General features: G+C 42.0%; 1 protein-coding gene across 1 annotated transcript in view; it reads right to left on the minus strand.

The window, feature by feature from the left end:
* The window catches only part of CIT (citron rho-interacting serine/threonine kinase), a 137,656-nt gene that overhangs the window by 84,935 nt on the left and 30,111 nt on the right, over positions 1-22,610 (minus strand). Inside the window, exons 7-9 of the mRNA XM_054594466.1 lie at positions 21,423-21,626; positions 19,831-19,984; positions 7,860-8,043 (exon numbers count right to left, since the gene is read on the minus strand). Coding sequence (XP_054450441.1) covers positions 7,860-8,043; positions 19,831-19,984; positions 21,423-21,626 — 542 coding nt within the window. The remainder of the gene's footprint in view (positions 1-7,859; positions 8,044-19,830; positions 19,985-21,422; positions 21,627-22,610) is intronic.

Genomic DNA, 22,610 nt, shown 5'->3' on the forward strand with positions numbered 1-22,610 from the left:
CCATACTTACACACAAGTCTTCTCTCAGCCACAACTCCCTTCACACAGCTACCAAGCGGCAAAGCTTAGATTTGAGCCCATGTCTCTCTGACTCCAAAGCCTGTGCTAGTTTATTCAGAAAAATAAAGAATGCTTATATCAGCTCCAAACTAAATGTTGAAAAAGTTGGCTATCCTCTGTCATGTGCAAGGTGCATGAACTTAAGAAGTAACCCAAACTTCTTGATCATCACTTGCCTTATTTGTAAAACAATGGGTTGTAGTTAGGATTAAATGAGAATGCTTGTCAAGCATTTAGAACAGCACCTGGTACAGAGTGAATTCTCAGTAAAGTCAGCTCTTTCACTGTTGTTATTATTAGGCTACTCTGTAGGTTCTGCATAATGTAGCAAATTCATGACTATTAGAGGCAGAATAGTACAATGGTCCTGGAGGCAGCCAGCTATGGGTCTAAGTCTAAGATCTGTCACTACCTCCAAAACTTCAGAAAAAATAACTTAACATTTCTGAGCCTCAGTGTCCTCATCTATAAAATGGGGATAATACCAGCTACTTCATAGTTACACTGAGTACTTGATGGGATAATGCATGTAAGATATTCAAAGTAGTTCAGGGTGAATACGTAGAGTTCTTTCAAGTATTTAATGAGACAATGCATGTAAGGCACTCAACACAGTTCTGGGCACACAGGAAGTACTTAGTAGATGACGGTTTCCATTGGCAGTTATATAAACTGTGCAGAAAAAAATGGTATAATCCCTAGCCACTTTAGTCTAATTCAACTTGACAAATGTTTACTGAAGGCCTGCCAGGGTCAAGCCATAAGGTAAGAAACACAGTCCCTGTCCTCGAAGAGCTTAGGCAGCTTGGCCAGACACAGGGGACAAGCAGGAGTTACAAATGAAAGGCAGGCTGGGGTCTTGGCATAGCAGGCTTGAATGCCAAGTTCAGGAGTGGCCATTAATTCTGTGCACACCGTGATACTATGGAAAGTCTGAGCAGGAGAATGACATCATCCAACCTCTGATTTGGAAGAATTCCACCTTCTGTGGAGAATGGATTAGAGCCAGGAAAACCGGAGGCAGAGGAATCGGTTAGACTACTGCAATAGTCCAAGCAGAAGTCAATGACGGGTGGCGCTGAGGGCGGTGAGGACAGAAAGATGGGCGCAGATGCAACTGTCATCCTAGAAGCACAGCTTAGAGGTCTTGGCAACTGATGGGATGACAGGGAAGGTAGGAGAGAGTTTAAGATGACTCTGTTTTCTTTTCTAGAAAGGTAGAGAAAATGATAGTTTCTTAAATGAAATGAGGAAGCCAAAACTGGCACCTAGTGGCTTACTGAGTGAGCGAATGAGTCTGTCTGTTTTGGCAGGGAACAGAGGACAGAGATGGTGAGAAGCTGGTAGGGTATTCTGGCAGTGATGAACACAGAGCAGTCTGGGAGGAAGGCCATGGGGCAAGGAGAGTTAAAGTCAAGGAACTGAATGAGATCACCAGGTACAGGCTAAAAAGAGAGCCGAGGAGGGAGCTTTAGAGAATGGGGTGTACATTTTAAGGGCCTGGAACAGAAGACAACAGCCACGAAACAGTGAAAATGGCAGAGAGTTAGAAGGAAAACCAAGTTTCCAGAGGAAAGTAGACCATTTCAAGAAAAGTGTGGCAATTGATGGTATCACGTGTGGAAGTGGAAATCACTGGATTTGGTAGTTGGGTACAATCAGGAGCTACTGAGACAGCAATTTCCATAGAGTTGCAGAGGCTGATAAGCGGGCACTGAGCATAGGCTATTCTTTCTGGAAGTTTGTCAGAGAAAAGAAGGTGAGTGAAGGCAGGAGACAAAAGATAAGTAAAAGAGAGAACTGCGAGAAATTCACTTAGGCAAAGGAAGAGTTGCCAAACTGGCGCACAGCTTGGGAACATATAGCACCATTTAGTCAATTACTGTCTTCTTAGGGGATCCGAGGCAACCATGCAAATTAGCATGTGCAGGCCAGCAACACACACACTTGACAGATCTTTTGGAGCATAATCTTTGGGGCTGGGCTAGGATGGTTTGGATTAGATTTCCTAAAGGTACCTTTAAGACAAATGAGAAGGCGGCAGAATGGTCCTGCCAGGCCTACAAGGCAAACGCGCACAGTCTAAATAGAGAACAGAATAAAGCAAGCAGAACAAGATGTGCTCAACTAAGAGAAAGAAGACATTGAACGATCAAGAGAAGAGAATCGAACACAACAGAGAGGAATGCTTGACATCTGGTCCAGAAAACAGTAGCATGGAAACAACACAGGGCGACTTAGGGCAAGAACTGTGGGCAAAAGCTAGTTACAGTTTTTACCAGATTTGGGAAGTACAGGGGTTGCATATCTTTGTATACTACAGCAAATTCTGTTGCTGACTTTCTTTTCGTTTAATCAAAACACAGATGAAGCTCTCTGCAGTAGGGACCTGGAGGATCCCTCCAGGTACGCTCAATGACTGGGGCTGGCCCTGGAAAGGAGAATAATTTTTAAGAAAAGATCCTCTACCCTCCCAAGTATTTCAGTAAAAACGAAGTCGGACTGATTGGAGAGTTCAGGCTGTCTTCCACGGGAATAAGCCATCCCAGGGTAGATGGCAGGCAGCAGCCTGGAAGTATAAAATGTAAATTTGAATATGCACAGATCATAGAGTCATCAACAAATGGAGAGCTGCTGCCATAAAAATGATTTAGATTGATTCACCAAATGCTTATTGAGCAACTTGTATATGATCAGCCTGAAGACATGGTAGAGAGCAAGATCAGCGCAGTTCCCTGTCTTTGCCAAACTCAGGGGCTAGCAAACAAGAACTCGCAGTCAGAGAGAATATATGTCTGTGTTTATACACACACACACACACACACACACACTCTCTCTCTCTCTCTCTCTCTCTCTCTCCCCCCCACCCCTCCAAGTAAGAGTCTCTAAATGAAAAGAGGAAGAAGAAATCAGAAAAATCCTGGAGCTACACAGTCCACCTACTCAAGAAACACTCAGAGATTGAAAACAAAATCGTTAAGCACTTAGACCGCCTCCTGGCTCTCGTCCCACCCTGCCCCAGCACCACAGCTTGTCACTCTCCGCCTCTGAGACCAGCATGTGAACCTGGGGCTGTCACACAAACTTCCCAATTTCTCCTGTCTGTGGCATCTATAATTGGCAGGACAGCACAGTGGCTAAGAGACTCTGCAGTCACGCTGCCTGGGTTTGAGTCCCAGCTGAGCCACTTGGGGCTGCGTGGCCTTGGGCAAGTTGCTTACTCTCTCTGTGCCCAGGTTCCTCACATGTAAAATGGGATTGATGATCGCACCTTCCTCGTGGGCTGCTGTGCAGTTTAAATGAAGTAATCTGTGTGAAGTGCTTAGAACGAGCCTGGTACGGAGCCAATACTCTGTAAGGGTGAGCTGTTGCTTTCACTCTGCCCACCTGAAATTCTCACTACATTCCTGCCCACTCATCCAAATCACTGTCTTTTAAAACACCAAGCCAAATATTTTACCTTCCATTATACAATTAAAACTCAGTTTCAATGCATTTAATAAGGGTCTGCCATGTCCAGTGCTCCATAAAAAGCAGTGTGAATAAGACCCAGCCCAGCCCTTGTGATCACAGTTGACGAGGGGAAATGGACAGACCCTTCAACAACAATCATCACTGTAATTTGGCAAGAATCGTTAACTAGCACTACATGTTAAGTGTCCCTGCACTGGATTTTGCCTTACTCTCCCGACTCTCCTGAAACAGACATCCAATTTGTATTGTGACATTCGGCAGCAAAGGTGTTTGCTTGGTGTTCCCTGAATGGTTTCACACATATATGCTTTGACTTGTACAACTTGGTGGAAAGGAACCCATTCCGGGGCTGGACCTTCTAATTCTATCCTCCAATCCGCCCTATCCCAACAACCACCTGCTACCAGATATTTGACAACTGCGTATTAATTTGTGGTTGGTCAGAACATTTAAGCTTCTCTAGCAGAAAATTTCCAGGGCCTGGGAAGCTGGGTTTCTGGTCTGACATGTCTTTGACCCGCTTAACTATTGCTGAATTCTTCCCATATCCTCTTGGCATAAATAGGACACTGCATAAATAGAACAGCATATTAGTGATAACAAAAATAATAAAAGTGAACATTTATTGAGATCTTTCCATGTGCCAGATACTAGATCAAGTGCTTTAAATGCTCCATATAATCCCCCAACATCCCTGAGAGGAGGTATTGTTATTACCCCACTTTGCAGTTGAGAAAACTGACGTGCAAAGAGATGCCAGTAGAGGAAGAGGCATCAAAAACTGGTTCTCTAAAAATCTAGGAAGGCAATGATGGAAGCCATTTTCCATCCCCCGACTGTGTTCAGGTGGCTGGCTCCAAAACGAAATTTTCAGATCCACCCAAAAGGAAGGGAAAAGCCCTGAGCCAAAAGAAAGAGAAAGCCCCCTTGCTGAACACAGCCCACCCAGGTGCTGTCATCCCGCAGACCAGTCTCAGGAGACGCCACTGCTCCTCTAAGATTTCCAACCTCTCCAAACCATAAAGCCAGCCTGTGTAAAACTAACACAAAATATAAAACCAACTGGCTTTTTTCCTTCTAGAGTTTATAGTGAAGGTTTGTAGAGATGCACTCTCAGCAAGAGCTTCAGTGAGGCAGTTCCTCAAATCCCAAAGGAAGGAGAAGGGACCTAAAGAAAGGTACCCATGCTGACAGGGGAGGGAAGAGAACTGGGACGCATTTTACTTTGAAACCTTTAATGCACTGATTTCTGTTACTACCCTACTATTATGAAATTCAAGCAAAGAGAAGCTCACAGGAACCACCAGGTATTCAGAGCTTGGGGATTTGGTCTGGGTTATTGCTGGTTAAAAAGAAACAGAGGACACTCACCTACTCTCCGGCACCAACTAACTTCACCATAATCCCACCCCAAAGACAACCAAAATTAGTTCTGTAGAATCTCTCCTACTCCCTCCAACTCAAGCTGCGAGGAACTCCCACTCAAACTCAGACATAGAATGCTGAAATTGAGAGCCTTATTAAACCTTTAAAGAATGATGCGCTCAGTGACTGGCTTAGAAACAGTCTGGGGGCCCAAAAAGGGACCCTAACAAACGATCGCAACAATTAAAATCATTCTCACTGCCAGAGTCTCCGTGAAAATTCCCCATTCATTCAGTTCCACCTCTGAACATTTCATTCAATTCACTGGTAGCAGATCTGGGGTCAATTTACCCAGTGCAGTAGAGCAGCATCTGCAATTTCCTCAGTGGTGTGAAGAGTGAGTAACAGCACAGGTAATCAATGTGTGTAAATAAAAATCTGTGATGCTGAAAACGGGGAGGGGAGAAGAAACTCAGGAAGAAACACCACGTCCCTGGTGGCAATGGTGGCACCCCAGGAAATGCCTCCCCCCACCTCCAAATTCTGTAAATAAAAAAAACAAACTGCAGGGGATTCTAAGTATTTTCATCACTGCATCTCTTTTATTGAATTTCTAAATAATAACACTGCAACACATCCAGGGTTGCCTACATCCAACAGGTGGAGTGAATTTCTAAAATGATAGTGTAGGTTTTCCCCATGGGGCTGCCTATGGCACTATGGCCAAATCTGAAGGCAAGATCACATTAAAAGGCATAAGACGAAAGAAAATCTTTCTAATTCCAACCCTGAGTTGGCATGAAAAGGGCACTAAAGTTCCTCCAAAACAGGTACTACGATCCCATCTTCCAGATGGACTTCTTTTATTTTATGAGACTCTTATTAAGCATTCTGTTGGACAATGAACAGAAGCTCATTTTATGCTCTAGAAATATATTTTGAACTACCCAAAGCGAAATAGCATATCTGCAAATACAGTGAGCAATGTAAACACAATCTGGGGGAAAGAATCATGAGTCAATTAAATCAACAAATATTTATCAAGTGCCTGAGCCCTACCACTGAGATGCCCTGTCAGAGAGCTCCCGTGACTGAGCTTTCGGTGAGAAGCAGAAAGACGCAATTACAGTCTTCCTGAAAAATAAGTAATTAATCAACCACTGCTTCAGACTAATTGGCATGCCTAAGATTTCCCCATATCATTCCGCCTTTGCCCCTGAAATCTAATCCCTTGAGTCCTCTCTGGTTTCTCATATCACTGATTAGCACTAAGGAAGCTCCCATTCTCACCTGGCCAGCCCACTACTGACCAGAACTAGAACTCTCCACACACCTCCTTCCAGTCTGATGTGTGACCTTCAGTGTGCTGCATATGTCAAGGTTAAGCTGTCCACTAACCATGCATCCTTTGCTATCGGGCCTCCACTTCTGCCCTGCCCTTCAGTGCCAGTGCAAAACCTCGTAGCCCTGCTGGGCCACTGCAAATCTCTCTGGTGGCACATTCAACAGCTAGTTAGCTTTCTGCCTCTCTTCCCATCATCCAGATTGCTTTGGGGTCGCAGAGCAAATTAGCCACAAAGGCACAACCAACACTACCAAAATTCAACCCCAAATTTTACACCTAGCCTCCAGGCAGGGAGGAGAGAAGGACCACCTCAGCATCTTTCTAAATAAAAATCTGTCTCAAATTCAGTCACAGTCCTCAACCTATCTCGTGTCAAGTGCTTAATTCTCTGCAATAGTCTGAAATCTTTTCAGGAACATTACTGTCAAAATAGCACCCAAGGGGAGACACCATCCAAGAACCAACATGACATCCCTTCAAATTGATATCTAAGCTACAAGCACAACAAATGGGGAATGAATGCTGCCAAGGAGAAAATCAAATTCTGCTCATCTCCTAAGTGGGCAGCAACTAACTAGCCAACGTTACCCTAAGAGCCTCCAAGTGAGGGAGCCAGGGCATCGGAGGAATAACACAGCCGGTCCAAGACCCGCCTAGGAACCCACACCTCTGAACACAGAATGTCATCAGATCATGAGAACGAAGCAAGACACCGAGCTTCTGCTGCTCCACAGAGGCTACTGCATTTCAAATAAATTCCAGGATGCTGGAAGCCAGGACCCACTGATCCCAAGTGCCATGCTAATGCGTTTTTCATTAGCTTTTTCAAGAATGGAGACAGACCTATCAGGTCAAGAGGTTTACAGTAATATTTACACTTCCATTTTTCTAGTCTCCTGGTTGGTTTGGTTTCCCCCCCGTGCATCCCAGTTTCTGGGGATCAGTGACTTGACTACATCACACTCCCTCCCCGGGTCTCACGGTAACAGGGCTCTCTTGGGCTGCCAGCACTCTGCCAGCTCAGAAAGGCTACGCTGCCAGAGCCCTGACCTCTCGGCAGACTTCAAGCGGAGCTGAGCACCATCTCTCAGTGAGAGCTCCGGTGCAGCCACTTGAAGCTCAGCAAAACCCATCAGGAAACCTTGAGACACAGTTTTTACTTTTTTTTTTTTTCCCTCAATACAGCCAAGGCAGCAAGCTCCATCCACCCACCTGAGAAACAGATGAATACCTAGGTGGATAGATACAAAAATGGACAGCCCATCTTAACCCTGCACATTTCTCCTTCCACCAAGGGTCTGCACTGTTAGATATTCCCCTCACTTCCTCCCTTTTGAAGAAGACCAAACACTGAAAAACTAGCTCAAAGTACCTAATTGACAATTACGATGTTGCAGACAAGAAGAAGTGCCTTAAGCAGTGCAAACTGAAAATGTTAACAGCCCACCCCTCCAAAGCCCAAACAGGTAAATTGCTTTCCCAATGCAGGCTGCTGAACAGCTTCCCTCCACCGCGCTCCCCCCACCCAGCCACCACCACCACCACCACCACCACCTTTGGGCTCCCTGCACCTTGCATCAATGCAGTTCCCTTAGAAAGTCAAATTCTCACTTACTCAGATCTACCAAGAATCCCCAGTGCCTTGCTATAGGAAAACCCCACAAACGGCAGTCCTTCACCAGAGAAGCCTGAGGGGCTCAGCTGGCACGGAGAGGATGAAACCCACGAATTCTTCTCTGGTTCATCAAAATTGGAGGTGTCATCATCAGACTTGAGGGTGGGAACGAAGGGGGGAGGAGCTGGTTAAAGAAAAACAAGAAGAAGGGAGGGGAGAGAGAGAAATTCAGCCGGATTCAACACTGTTGCAGAGAAAATCGCCTCACTCCTTCAGCGTTTGCGATGGCACTGCAGCGCCTGCTTTCAATCTAGCTCGCACAGGCAGCCCCAGCCTGGGCTCTTACAGCAACAAGAGATTAACCCCTTCTCTGCCAACATGGCCACCCACCCGCAGACAGGCTGCCTTCCCTGCTGGGATAAACGGAAGGATAAACTCAAACAGGTCACTTGGTGGAAAGAAAGCACTTGGGGAACTCATGTGAGCAAGCTGCTCATTGCTGCTCATCGCTCATTGCTGATATTTCCAGAACGCTTCTACAGAGCATCAGCCAGCTGGTACCAGCATGCCCGATGACCTAAACCTATTCATTTTCTCTTCCAGATGGGTCTACATTATTAATATTTAGTGCTAATCATTGGTATAAGATGGAATTTCTACATTTTGTGGATCAGCGGGAATGAGAGGGAGGAACAGGAAAGAGGATTTGGGAGGTAGGTAACTCGTGTTAGGATAGCACTGCAGTCTAGCTCATTCATACCCAGATGAGTATACTCTGAGCTCTTAGTAACCACTTCTTTTTAGTTCCTTATCCTTCCTCCCCAGCTCAAGCATACCCCCCGGATCCACCGCAGTTGCATCGGCATAATGAGACACCAGGCAAATAAAGTTCTTCCCGATGCTTTACAGCACCCCTGCACGCTGATGGTGTTAATGCACCGAAGGACATAAGCGTCCTACCTCATTAAGGCATGGCTCCCAGCTAGGGGTATCTTACATCTTCTCCACTTGCTGCAGACCTACTAAACTCCCTCAGTCAGGGAGGTGGAAACTTGTCCATCAGTCACCAGGAGGCTGCCCATGGTGGTGGGCTCCCAGGGGTGTAGCCGGCCTGAAGCGTTACCATGGCTGCAGGCTGAAGCATCTGTGGCAGCCCGGCCCAGCGAGTTGGTGAGCTGGGCATCACATCCCCCGCAGTGCAGGCTTCACGCTCCCTACTCTGTGCGTGCTCTGCTGTGGCTGTAACCCCACCTGGCCGGCTGCGTGGCAGGGGCCAGTGCTGATCTGAGTGACAGGGCTGCATGAGTCACTGCCGGAGCTTGCTACAGCGCCCCCTAGGACAGTTGTCACAGCCCTTCACAGTCCAGACTTCTCCTTTAACTCCTTGTTTCCTGGACAGAGCTGTGTGCCAGATCTGAGCAGTCTGTTTTCTGCTTACAGACTTGAAAGCTTCTGGCTGTTTCCAAAGTTCCCCAATGACAAGAATATCGGAAGCAGCACCGGGAAGTAAATGGAGTAGTGAAGGGATGTGGAGGGGTAAGAGATGAAGCCAGAATGAAAGAGCCCGGCTGCTCCCAGGAAGCACAGAAGAGCACTCTCAGAGACTCAGGTGCATTGGGAGGAGTTAGACTGAGACTAAAAATGTAAAATGTGCACTGCCAGAAACTCTCAAGGGAATTTAAGTCTTCCCTGTTAGTACTGGAATCTACTTGCTTAATACTTTAAAAATTAGCTGATGGAAAGAAAAATGACATCGAACGCTTCAGCCTACATCCCATGTGCACTTTCATCAACACAGCCTCAGATTCAGTCAGATTTCAATTACCCAGTACTTTTTAAGCAAGAAAAAAAAAACTATTACATTTCATAAGAATCAAGAGGTTTTCCATCCTAAAATAAGAAAACTCAGATAAAGACTGAAGAAATGTATTAAGAGAGATTTGCAGATGATAATAAAATGGAACTGTTGTGGTTAATGGGACAGACGTTGGAATCAGACTGAATGGATTTAAGCTCTATTTACCACTTAACAGCTCTGTGACCTCGGGAAAGTCACTTAACCTCTCTGAGCCTCACTTTCAATACGGAGATAACTTCCTCAAAGGGCTGATGGGAGGTTTAAGTAAAATAATCTATACACAGTGCTTGCACAGTTCTCAGCATAAACACTCTATAGAGATTGCCTGCTATTACTATTATTGCTCACATGAGATACATGTTTATCACAGAAGCTGCATTTATTGAAGTCTGGTGAGATACAGCAGAATCTAAACTGAATATTATTCCTTCCTGCACAAGACACTGACACACTCATATGGATATTTGTGTTAATCATATTATATCATTTCATTCATAACAGAGGTTTAATTCCCTTTCCACTATATACTAATCTATCTTTAGGAGACTAAAATAGAATTCCATTTCTGAGTGAGGAGTGTGATTAATATAGGGGTAGGAGCCACCCTTTGTGAAGTAAGTATGATTTAGAAATTCCATACTATAAAATAAGATTCCTCTTTAAAACTCCATCATGCTCAAAGCTAGTTCATGTGGTCGAGATTAGAAAAAGGGCCAGATAATCTTCAATAAAAAGAAGTCAACATGAAATATAACAGCTGATAATAACTGAGATAGTCACAGGACAGATTAAAAGCTACAGTTGTAAACCTACAGAGAGGTAATCAATTGAGTACTACAGTAAACTCTGAAACGAAGAGTTTCTAAGGATCGCATTTGGGCAGGGAAAAGAGCCACAGCCCCAAGCCAGAGAGAAATGGGGGAACTGGAAATTGTCTACCCACCAGAAAGCCACGAGGACGTTCACCCTTGACCAGAGGCCTTTAGGGGGAAAGAAGCAGGGTGGCTATTAAAACTGTAATCCCAGGTAGAGTGTCTGCATTTACACAGTGTGGGAACTACAATGCAAGAAATTAACATCAAAACTGGTCCAGGATCACTGAGGGCACTGGCAGACACAAATAAAGGATAACTTATAGGGACACTTTCACAACCCGGGACACACACACAATCCGTACTGGAAATGAGTTCACAATAAAAAAGGAAAAACTAACAGCTACACATAACACGGAAAAAGAGACCATCCAAACCACCATGAAGGAGCATCAATAGATACAAAAAAAAAAAAAAAAAAAAAGGGAAAATTTGCCCTCCAAAAACTGCAGGTAAAAGAACAGTCTAAAATGGACCATTGAAAATTTTTAATGTATTATCAAGGTAAATTCTAATAAAAGAACCAAATACTCTGAAAAGGGACCAAGCACATTTGAAAGAAACCAAGTGGAACTTTTACAAAATGAAAAGAATTACTACTGAACTTAAAGTTAAAAATTCATTGGATTCATTAAATAAAAGGTCAGACACAACTAAAGAGAAAATTAGTGAACTAGCAGTAGATCTGAAGAACTTACATAGTCCCACGCTTCTCGCAGTGTAATCTGTAGACTGGCAGCATCAGCATCACCTGGGAGTTACTTAGAAATAAAGACTCTCAGGCCTGCCCCCTGCCCAAGGAATCAGAATCTGCATTCTAACAAGAAGTGAGGTGATTCATGAGCACATGATGGTTAGAAATGTGCTCACAGAGAACGCAACACACAGAGACAGAAGACATGAAAGGTCAAGGGGTAAAGAATGAGGAGGTTCAATATACATCTAATTGGAGCACCAGAGAGAGTAAACTCGCTAGAAATCCAGATGCCACATTTTAAAAAGACTATGTAAAATTTGGTCAAGTCTAAAGACCACCAAGTATGTGACCACATGGATACTGGAGGATTAATTCCCTTTTTTTTTAATTGTTGTTCAAGTACAGGTGTCCCCATTGTCCCCCCACGGCTCTCCCCTGCCCTGCCCAACCTCCACCTTCCACTCTCAATCCTCCCAGCTCCGTTGTCTTTGTCCTTGGGTCCTTTATACATGTTCCTTGACTTGACCCTTCCCTTTCTTTCCCCTGTTAACCCCCTTTTCCCACCCCTCTGGTCACTTTCAGTTTGTTCTTTATTTCCATGTCTCTGGTTCTATTTTTCCTCTTTCCTGTACCTTATGGAAAATGGCCCTTTTTTGATCCTCATAAACTGTAATATTTTTTTGCTTTTAAAAAGGTACTAATAGGTCATTGAAATCATTGGGTCAGTGTCTATGTTGATGGAGGTACACATTGCATCTCAGAACATAGTAGGCGCCCAATAAATATTTGCTGAACAGATATGTAATTGAATGACTAGAAAATACCTCTTACAAGAGAGCCCCTAGCATAATACAAGCCATGAAGAAGTCACTTGATGTTTGAGTTAAATAAAGAGGCTTTAAAAGTGGAGATTGTTCTGTCTGAAAAATATGTTAATTAGTGCCTATATTAATATTTTCTGATACAGTATTACAAAATCATCATTTCCCCCCCCCACACCCACCACACTCAATAATGACAAATAACAAGCCATGTCTTAAGATCTACTTTTCATTGGCAAAAGGCACTCTGAAAAATAGAAAAAAATCTTTCCCCACATATTTTTAAATAAATCAGCCTTGCTTGAGGTCACATCAGGGAACATTCTCCTTAGTGCGGGGCGGGGGCAGGGGAGGCGGGTTATCAAAACAAATTCTGGAGGGTTTTCATTTTTTTCGCCAGTTATATGATAGATGGCAAAACAAGGCTTTCAGAAACAAAGAGCTATTTTAAGAGCTGTAGTTAAATCTCTCTCCTATAAATTCTCTTTTTTTTTTTGAATCCTGACATTTATTAAAAGCTTTGAGGGACAAAACTATTATTGCCTTCAAGAATATTCAAAAAATAAAAACAAGGAAAGGAGAACCAAATGGATTCGTCCTTTGGCCCTACTTCTTTCTAACATGCTCCATGGACCTTCATTTACCTAATTGCCACCTTTAATTTTTCTGTATACCAGACAGACAGTAATATTAAAAACACAAAAGATTTTCCAATTTTGTTACAGTGTTTACTGTCTACTTTCCCCACTGGAACACAAGCTCCATGAAGGCAAAGACTATGCTGTGTTCACCACTGCATGCCTCACACCTAGAACAGTACCTGGCTGTCCTTATTCCACATTTCATATCTAGTATGTTAAAGAAAAGAATGAATAACAAGAGTCTTAGACGTGGGATCATTTCTTAGACTTAATGGGTATTCTCATACCATACGTCACTTTAGGAAACTCAGAGTCCCATGTAGTCTTGAACAATTGACACATAAAAAAAACATAAATAAATATATAAATATTTTTAAAACATATAAATAGATATATAAAAACACCTGAGCCTAGATATAGCTCATAAAACGCCTATGACTTTTAATCATCACTGTCGGTTACAAACATTGGTGCTGAGCTGTGTGTGACAGAAGCAGATGATGAGTAGCAGCCAACATAGTGTCATAAAAGACAAAGGCATATAAATAAATGTAACAAATTAGGACTGTGCCTGGAACACAGTGGGCATTCAATTAATATTAAATCAAAAACATTTTCAACCTCATTCTATCTACCATGATGTTCTGCATCTTAAAAAAGAAAAAGTACTTAACTGACTAATTAGTTGCTATGTTCAAACCTAAAAGACTACCAAAAAATTAGCTACCTTCCAGCCCCTTAAAATCTGAGACACCAATGTGATCGCACTTATCCGTGTTAAAACACAGAAATGCAAAATAAGTGGAGGTTATTCATGTCATTTAAAAGTCAAGATGTCGATGTGAAAAGTAGAGAACACATAAAAGGAGTGATGGCCAAGGTTTGCTGATGCGGATACAGTGAGTCTTATGTGTTCCTGCAGGAAAATGTCACGAAGGTGAACGAATTTCAAGAGTTGGTTAAAAGGTATCTTCGTGGGCTGAAGTGCGGAAGAGTGCTACTTTAGAAAAGCCACAGAATGGCAGTCCGAGAGGCTGTGGGTAATGAGGCTGCAAAGTAAGTGAAAATGAAATCGTGGCTGAACCTCAAAAGCGGGGAATCCTGGATTGGACTGACAGAAGGGATTCTCAGAAAGAATTCTGGAGTGCTGCGTTGGTGTCAGTTTCTGAGGCTGATATGATCGTTTCAGAAGTGATGGTTGGAAGAGGTCAACGCTAGAAACCTCTAAAGGACAAGTCTACAGCAGTCAGCCTGACAAATCCTATGGTAAGGAAGTGTTAACAGAAACAGAGAGCATGTGGGTTAACAGGAGACAGGTTATAGAAAGAAGTGGCAAAATGTAACAACTGATACAAGAGCATCATTCGTTATCATTTGAAAAATATCAATGACCAACTCTTCACTGTTATCGATGGGAACAACTCCAAGAAGAAAGGGTTACAAAAGAAAGAAGAGCAAGATAATCCAATATCAGAGGTCTCATGAGAATGAACCAAGAGAATAAATTAGTGGATAGGCAAATAGAGCTAGTTACTAATATACATAAGTCATTTGCCCCTGAGAACAGGTTATATTCCTTAAAACCTCAGACAAAAACCCTACTTTCCTCCCTCCAGCTAGGAAGTGATCAGATGTAACTCATCCAAATAACACATTGTATAAGAAATTAAAAAAGAAGATAAATCAGATACATTTCCCCATAGAATTAAGTAAATTAAAAGTTATCCCATCACTTTGCTTCCCAAGTCATAAAAAAACTTAAGGGTAATGTTGATTTGGCTGGCGATTAATTTTTTCACTGTATCTTCAAAGTAAATGAATAAGGAAGTCAGAGTTACTAAAGTGCGCTTCAATCAATCCATTTCAAGGATGCTAGGATCTGGCTGCCAACAGCTAAATAGATTTCCTCTCTGGTGGCCTAAGAGATTTCGTTGGAGTTGTGTACTTTATCTGAATCTCACCTTTCTCAAAAGCCATGTTTCTACTGGGCTACTTAATATCAAGTTCTTGGTTAACAACTTGTTCTCCCACAGAATTATACTTTTAGAGAAGCTCTCTCTTTCTGGATGGCACTTTAACCAGATTTCAAACATCTTAGTCCTGCTTTGTTTTTCCCTTCCCTCTCCATGTGGGTACTCAGTGACCTGGGAAACACTTACACGGGCTAGAAAACACTCAAAAGACAATCTTTTCAAATTGCAAAGAGGCATGACTGCATTTCTCTGCAAAGCTGGATTTGGATATATTCAACTTGGGGCCCAGGAGGAAGCCCCCACACCATACTTAAAATAATAGCACATGAGCTGGTTCATTAGCTTCCATTCCCCCAGAATCTGCTCGCTCTGGGTCCAACAACTTTCCCTGAATTACCTTCCCCCTTGAATTACTTACACCCAAGAACACATCAGATTAGATTCATCCTTTGCTGCCATTGAGATTCTGTAGTATCTTTTCCTCCAATATTTTTTAAATTTATTTTTAAATTTTTACTACGAAAACTTTCGCAGGCACACGGGTAGTGAGGTAAAAACCGAATGCCCAGCGCCCATCATACAGCGCCACAACCAGCAACTCCCCTTTCATTTCACCCCACCCCCGCCCCATCTTGTCTGCAGCATGTTGATTATTAAAAGCAAACCCCAGAGATCATATCATTCCACCCGTAATTACTGCAGGAGGTACCTCTAACACAGGGTTTCTCAGCTGTGGCACCACTGACATTTGGAATGGGAGAATGCTCTGTTGTGGGGGGCTGTCACGTGTGTTGTAGAGGGTTAGCAGTATCCGTGACCCAGGGACAAGGGAAGGAGGGGGAGGGTGGAAGAAAAGGGTTACAAAGGGGCATGAAGAAGCTTCAGGGGTGACGGATATGTTCATTATCTTCAGCGTGGTGATGGTTTCACAGGGTATACATATGCCAAACTTAAGCTAAACACTTAAAACACATGTACTTAATTGTGTGCCTACTATTCCCCAATAAAGCTATCTCCAACCATTGTCCCCAATCCTTTCCTGGTCTAGGAAGCTTTCACCCAGGCTCCTTCACCCCATGAGGTAGAAGCGTCGAATAAACACATCTAGTCTCACCTTTTAACTCACTCCTCCCCCAAGGAAGGAGGAGCTGGACAGTCATCGGGCTATGTTTTATTAGGATATAGGGTCGCTGCGCTGGGAAAGCGAGAACCGGGCTTAACCGTCCTGTCTCACTGCCTGTGCCCAGGCGTGGCAGACACTCCAGCGCCACTCTTGTCCTCTTTGTACGCATCAGGCCCACCGCGGCAGCCTCCCTGCCCCCGAGGGAAGGCCAGTCATAGTTCTCTGTGTCACTGTTCTCTGTTTCGTAGGAGAGGGGAACTTAACAGACACCTGCATCAAAGGTTATTGAGTACTTGCCTTGCCGAATCTGGTCCCTATCTGGCTATCGATTCTGTGTGTTCTTTGTCAGTCAGAAGTTTGAGGGATGGGAAGGGTGGTTCTTAGAACCCAAAGTGTCAGGGATCAGCAGAGTTGGCCAGTTATTTTCTCTTAAGTAAGGTACTGAAAATTATTTTCAAACCCTCAGGCATGAACAACCTGGACCTCCTATTCTTTTCCAGGCTTTAATCTATTTTTTGACTCCTGCCAACCTCCCTCTTTAATTCTATCCAAACATTGCCCTCAGAATATGTACCTAAATGCAATCACCACACTTCACAGAACTGACCAGAATGTTGGCTCCTGAATATAGTCCCAGATGTTTAATATAATTTTGAATCTTTGGCCAAATCATTTCCATGGTTGCTTGGTTGTGGAAGGTCTTCTGGCAAGTGAGAATTGAAGGGCTGTGGACTCCAATTTATGGGCTCTCTCTACAAACCTATTTTCGGTTCCCCCTCTTCTCCCAGGAAAGGCACTAATTTACTGCATTTAGTACCACACTGAAATTTAGCAGTGCACTGTTGGCTTACACTACGAGGCACTGTAGAAGGAACCCTAGGAAATCTCCAGGGCACGTGTTGGAGGGTCGTGGCCCGCCACGTCCTAAGGGGCCTCCTTTATGGAGAAGCCAATGATGAAATTCCTCAAGGCTCAGTATCCTGGAAATCAAGTCTTTTCTGAGCAAACCATTCTGGATTTTTTTTCTCATGGAACTGAGCTTCTGTAGCTGTTCATGTTCTGTTTTGCTTTGGCCACTAGAAGGCTGACAGTCCCAAATCTGTCTTCTAGCAACTTGACAGGAACTTGTTCGTTTTCATCTTTAGCTCTGACTTTACTTCCTTATCTTGATATTCCCGCCACCCAGATATCTACATTTATTTATTTTTATTCTTCTAATTCAGCAATTATAGCTAAAATAAGCTGTTTCCATTTATCTTGGAATAAAGTAAAATGTTACATATGTTTAACATCTCTGGATGTAGCTTCTAAATTCAGACTAGAGGGGGGAAATCCTATAATTCTAATTCATAAGCATTTAGCTCCTTTTAGTCTATTTTCTCCTGTCAATGACTTACTCTCTAAAAACAGAACAGCCCCCAAGAGACACATCAATATTCACCTGTTTATCCCATAAGACTATAAGAGCTACTGACTCTATATCTTCATTAAATTTTTTAAAGCAAACATATTTTGTCCTGATCAGTGTGGCTCAGAAAGTTGAGCATCATCCCCGCTAAGTGAAAGGTGGCCAGTTAATTCCCGATCAGGGCAGGTTCAGTGCTCGGTCAGGGTGTGTCTGAGAGGCAACCAATGGATGTTTCCCTCTCACATTGATGTGTCTCTCCCTCTTTCTCTTTCTCTCTCCCCCCACCCTTCATCTCTCTCTAAAATCTATAAGCATATCCTCAGGTGAGGAATAAAAATAAATTTTTTTAAGTCAAACACATAGAGGCAGAGAGTAGAACATTGGTTACCAGGGGTGGAGAGGTGGGAAAAATGGGGAGATGTTCCTCAGAGGGTACAGCACAATGACTACAGTTAAAAACACTAGACTGAATTCTGGAAATTTGCTAAGAAACTAGATTTCAGGTTCTCATCAGAACAACAAAAAAAAGGTAAACCCTGACAAGTGTGGCTCAGTTGATTGTGTGTCATCCCACAAAGCAAACAGACGCTGGATCCATTTCAGTCAGGGAACATGCCTAGGTTATTGGGGGGCACATGTGAGAGGCAACTGATAGGTGTTTCTCTCCCACATCACTGTTTCTCTCTCTCTTTCTCCCTCCTTTCTCCTCTAAAATAAGTAAATAAAATTTTTTTTAAAAATAGAAGAAAAATGTTAACTGTGTGAGGAGATGGATATATTAATTAGCTTGACTACAGTAATAATTTCACCATGTATATGTACATCAAATGATCATGCTATACACCTTAAATATAACAATTTTTACTTTTAGAAATAAATTTTTTTAAAAATCAGGATTCAGCTGGATGAAGAGAATTCCCTTGTACAAATGCAGGGGAAGGGAGGGAGAACATGTGCTACAGGTAAGGAAAGACTAAGAGAGCCACAAAGGCACGGTGAGTCAAGTCCCGCAGCAAGAAGTGTGAAGATGACCAAGACTTAGTAATCCATCGCAGGGTCATCTCCTCCCAAAGATAATCGTGACCTTCAAAAATGGGCCTCACGATAAACAGCATGGGCCACGTTCTACACTGGCACGCATCCTCCACAGGCACTACATAATTTACAGAAGAGAGGTTACACTACTTGTAAACTCAATAAGCCTAAAACCTATAAATAGCCTGAAAGGAAAAGATTAGAACAAAATCTGAGAATTCTGACACAATACAAAAAAGTCAAGATTTACCAAAACACAAAATAAAGTTACTCAGGTAATGAATCACCATTCACTGACTAATCTGAGTGGAGATATATTGTTAGGAATAATCAGTAAGTGTGTGCATAAAAAAAAATTAGCCGCTTATTCAAAAGTATAACAGAGATAAAGAGGCAAGGCAAGAAAAGATTAAGTGTTTGAACAGCAAGTAAAAGAAAATGTATTAAGTCTTTCTAAAACTAAAATAGACTGCACTGAAAATATATTGCTGATTAAGAACTTGGAACCTTGGAAGTTTGGGGGCATTGATGCCTAAAGATTAGAAGAATAAAGCAATGTGGCTACAAGAAGAAAACAACTGCCAAGAACAGATTTATGGAAACGCAGCCTACTTAAATTCTTTGTCAGGAGGCTAGAGAAACCATCAAAATGACTTTTAACTGGACAATACTGGATCTCAACCCAACTCACCTATTCCAGCTGAAGGTGCAAGGTGTGATCATTACAACATGCTTCCAACTAGAAGCTTCATTTTGACACCTAGAAGTGGGTTCCATTTTCCCACCTCCCCTCATCAGCAAAATCAAAACACAGCTCAAACAGGTCAAATGCTTTCCTACGGGCTCTAAACTATGCTAATCATTGGGTCAGATCACTAGAGCACTTTCAATCAAGAACACATCCAAGCATAGAATGAACAAAGGTTCAAAAAAATTACCAATTCATTAAAAAAAAAAAGCTTTTTGGTTTTGTTAACAAGAAATCAGGTCTTTGTTTTTAGTGAATGGATTTGCACTAATTGATTACAAAGCAATGTATGAATGAAACCACTGTGTGCATAAAGATTTTACATACTTGTGAGCAAAGACAAAAATTTTAGAGGGAAACCAATGAACACACAAAGCATTTACGGTTTTCCTGCAGGCTTGGCCATTGGCAGAGCAACCTGGGTACTTTGCCTAGTCTCTGAATCTTTTTCCTAACCTGTGAATGAAATATCTAGGTCTACTTTTCCTCTGGGAAGAAACTCTATCAAACCAAGTGACCACCTTCAGACTCCATCTCTCTAACTTACTGCAGGATATTCTCGAGCCGCATCAACACAGAGTTTGATAAATGACCCAGTTCTATGCAAACAATTTTAAAATAGAATTACTACTATAAAACAGCTACACTACATCATTAGCCTTTTCTATCCTGTAGATAATTAAAGCCCTTATTTTTACAATTTATACCAGCTTCTGTGGGCCACAATAATTTCAGCTCATTCTCAAGTGTTTCTTAATCCCAACACCGGAATTGAAGGAACATGGCTCTACTTACAGTTACGAATGTTATTCCAGTCGATTTTTGAGAAAAACGGATGGCAGCAAAGGCCTTCAAACTTCAGTCTCTCTTTCTGGCCACACAACAAACTTTGAATCAGATCCAGTAATTCGCTGCTAACTTTGGGGTCATCTGGAAACTTCAAAAAACGCTATTCCAAAAAATAAAATAATTATTTCCTTAGCAAATTCAGCTTCACATGTCCCAAAGTTAAGTAAGTATACCTCATATATTTCTTTTTTTCTTTTTTTAAATTAAAGAAGGAAGTTTTGTGCTCTCTTCACTTTGGACCAAAGGCATGCTCCCAAAATAAAGGGGCTGTTCACATCAATAGGCCTAGTTCCTTTGCAAGGGTTCAATACTGTTCACGACTTGACCCCTGTTCTTCTCCCATTTCATCTGGCTACACTCCCCATCTCGCTCTTTGCTGTCCAACAATGATGAGCTATTTAAAGCTTCCAGAACAAATCACACTGTTCTGTCTGCCTAGAACACCCTCCTCGAACCGAGCCCTTCTTCCCTGCCTACCTCTTCCACCCGATCACTCCCTCCCACGTCCTCCCTCTGTACTCTGCTTTTGCACACACACAATGCATTCTTTTTTCTGTGTGACGATGAGGAAGGCAGAGATCCTTCTCCTCCTTGCTCATCATTGTAAACCTAGTACCTAACAGTGCCGAGTGCAATCCACTCATTGCTAAGTGTGTGGATTGAAATGAAGAAAGTAAATCAGCCCCAAGAATCATCTAAGGGGAAACTTTAACTCAAGAGGAGACTCAAGAATAACAACATATGTATGTATTAAGCATATAAAATATTTATTATAAAACATATAAACATATAAAACATATAAAAATATGTTTTAAGTATTTCGGAAAGATGAAATTGGGTAAGATACAAAAACCTGTGAAATAAGTGTTTTCCTTTTGGTTGAAACTAAAACACATATATTTATAAGAAATGGGCTTAATATAGTAGAAAGTCAGGTATTAGAAAATAATTTTAAATTCTACTTTATATATATTACTATATTTCTAACTCATGTCCTCAGTCATTTTGGATAGCCATTAGCACTAAGAAGCAATATATGGCATAATTTCAAGAGCATGGACTGCAAAACCAGACGGCCTGTGTTATTTTGGACAAGTTACTTTACTACTCTGAGCTTTGGTTTCCTCATCATTAAATGAAAATAGTAATATCTACCTCACAGGGTTATCAGAATTTTCCAAGTTAATAGACTACATTTCATCAATTCTATGATTCACATTTATTCATACTTAACAGTATTGAAATCAAAATGCATTTTATAATCAATCAAATATCATAGATTAATTGGCAGCAGGTTTTCTTATGTAATGGTATACAAAATAATGACATCGGCTTACAATTAATTACTGATGGCTGAAAGTCAATAAAATATAATTAATAAAGTGTTTAGAACAGCTTTTGGTGCACAATAAGTGTTATATAAGTATGTGCTATTGTTCTTAACCAGTACGGCGGGTTTATACATTACAAACATTCATTCCACAATTTTTAAAAGACATTTCTCAATGTTACTTTAATATTTACTAATAGCTCTTTACCTGGAAATTCATGATGTTATTAAACGTTCTGGCTGATGTTCCCTCAGCGAACGGGGACCTTCCATAAACCATCTCATAAGCAATAACCCCCACTGACCACCAGTCACAGTCTAGGCTGTAGACGCCTTTTCCATCTCCATTTGTCACTGTCAGCACTTCCGGAGCCATGTAATCTGGAGTCCCAATCGGAAGTTTGGCATTCACCTGGAAACATAAATAAAATGAACACAACAAACTTCCAATTATTCTCAAACAGATTGCAAACAGCCACAGTTCAGATACCAGCTGATTTGCCACTGATTACTATTCTCCAAGGCACTTAAACCTCTGTCAAGTGGCACACTGTCAGGAAATGCAAATGATTTATTCATTTTATTTTTAAAGCATGTAATATAATCCAAAGGCAAAGATCAAAGAGTTGTTGATGATATATACCTTTTAGTGACACAATGAGAGGGGAATATATACGTGAAATGGAAGATATCTTTCCCAGTACATATTACTGAAATGATAGAACTTCTTTTATTTATGAAATAGCAAAATAATACATCCTAAAGATGAATCTATAAGGTCAACCTAAGAACTAGGAGCTAGCTGGCAACACAATATTACAAACGTGTTATATCTCAAGTTTAAATATTTGGGATCAACATTCTGACTTTGAGACATCCACATGGCAAGATATAAAAACTTGCAGCAGAGGTCAAATGGTAATAAGTTCATTTTCCTCGCCCCCAACTCCTGTTCCTTGGTTCCCTCCCCACCAGAGCCCTTGAATCCAATGGCCCAAGCACCTGACCTTGGCAAAGAAAGATTAGGACAATGTAGGATGTCTTTTTATAACACTAAATATATTCCATTTAAAGAACTATCCTGTCCTTTTTTTCTGAGAACTTGTCCTTCTGACTGCTTTAGTGTTTAAATGCCCTTTGTTTCTTGAAATGATACTCATGACAGAAATAGGTTTTCTGCCCTTCATCCCCACCCCTTCCGAGGCAATAAGCTGGCAATCCTTTTGTCTTCAAAATTGTTTTCAAGTTTTACTGAGCCACGAGATTTGAAGTCTAAGGATCACCTCTCCAACCTTCTTCCCCATAAAACAGAGAGGGCTTGATGGTAGTCATATATACTGTGTTGACCAGTTGTCCAATAACCCTCCATCTAAAAAGGCTTCTCTCACACTGGCAG

This window comes from Pteronotus mesoamericanus, unplaced genomic scaffold (assembly GCF_021234165.1).
Source record: "Pteronotus mesoamericanus isolate MK-2021 breed Mesoamerican mustached bat unplaced genomic scaffold, CSHL_Meso_final scaffold_507, whole genome shotgun sequence".
Classification (NCBI taxonomy): Eukaryota; Metazoa; Chordata; class Mammalia; order Chiroptera; family Mormoopidae; genus Pteronotus; species Pteronotus mesoamericanus.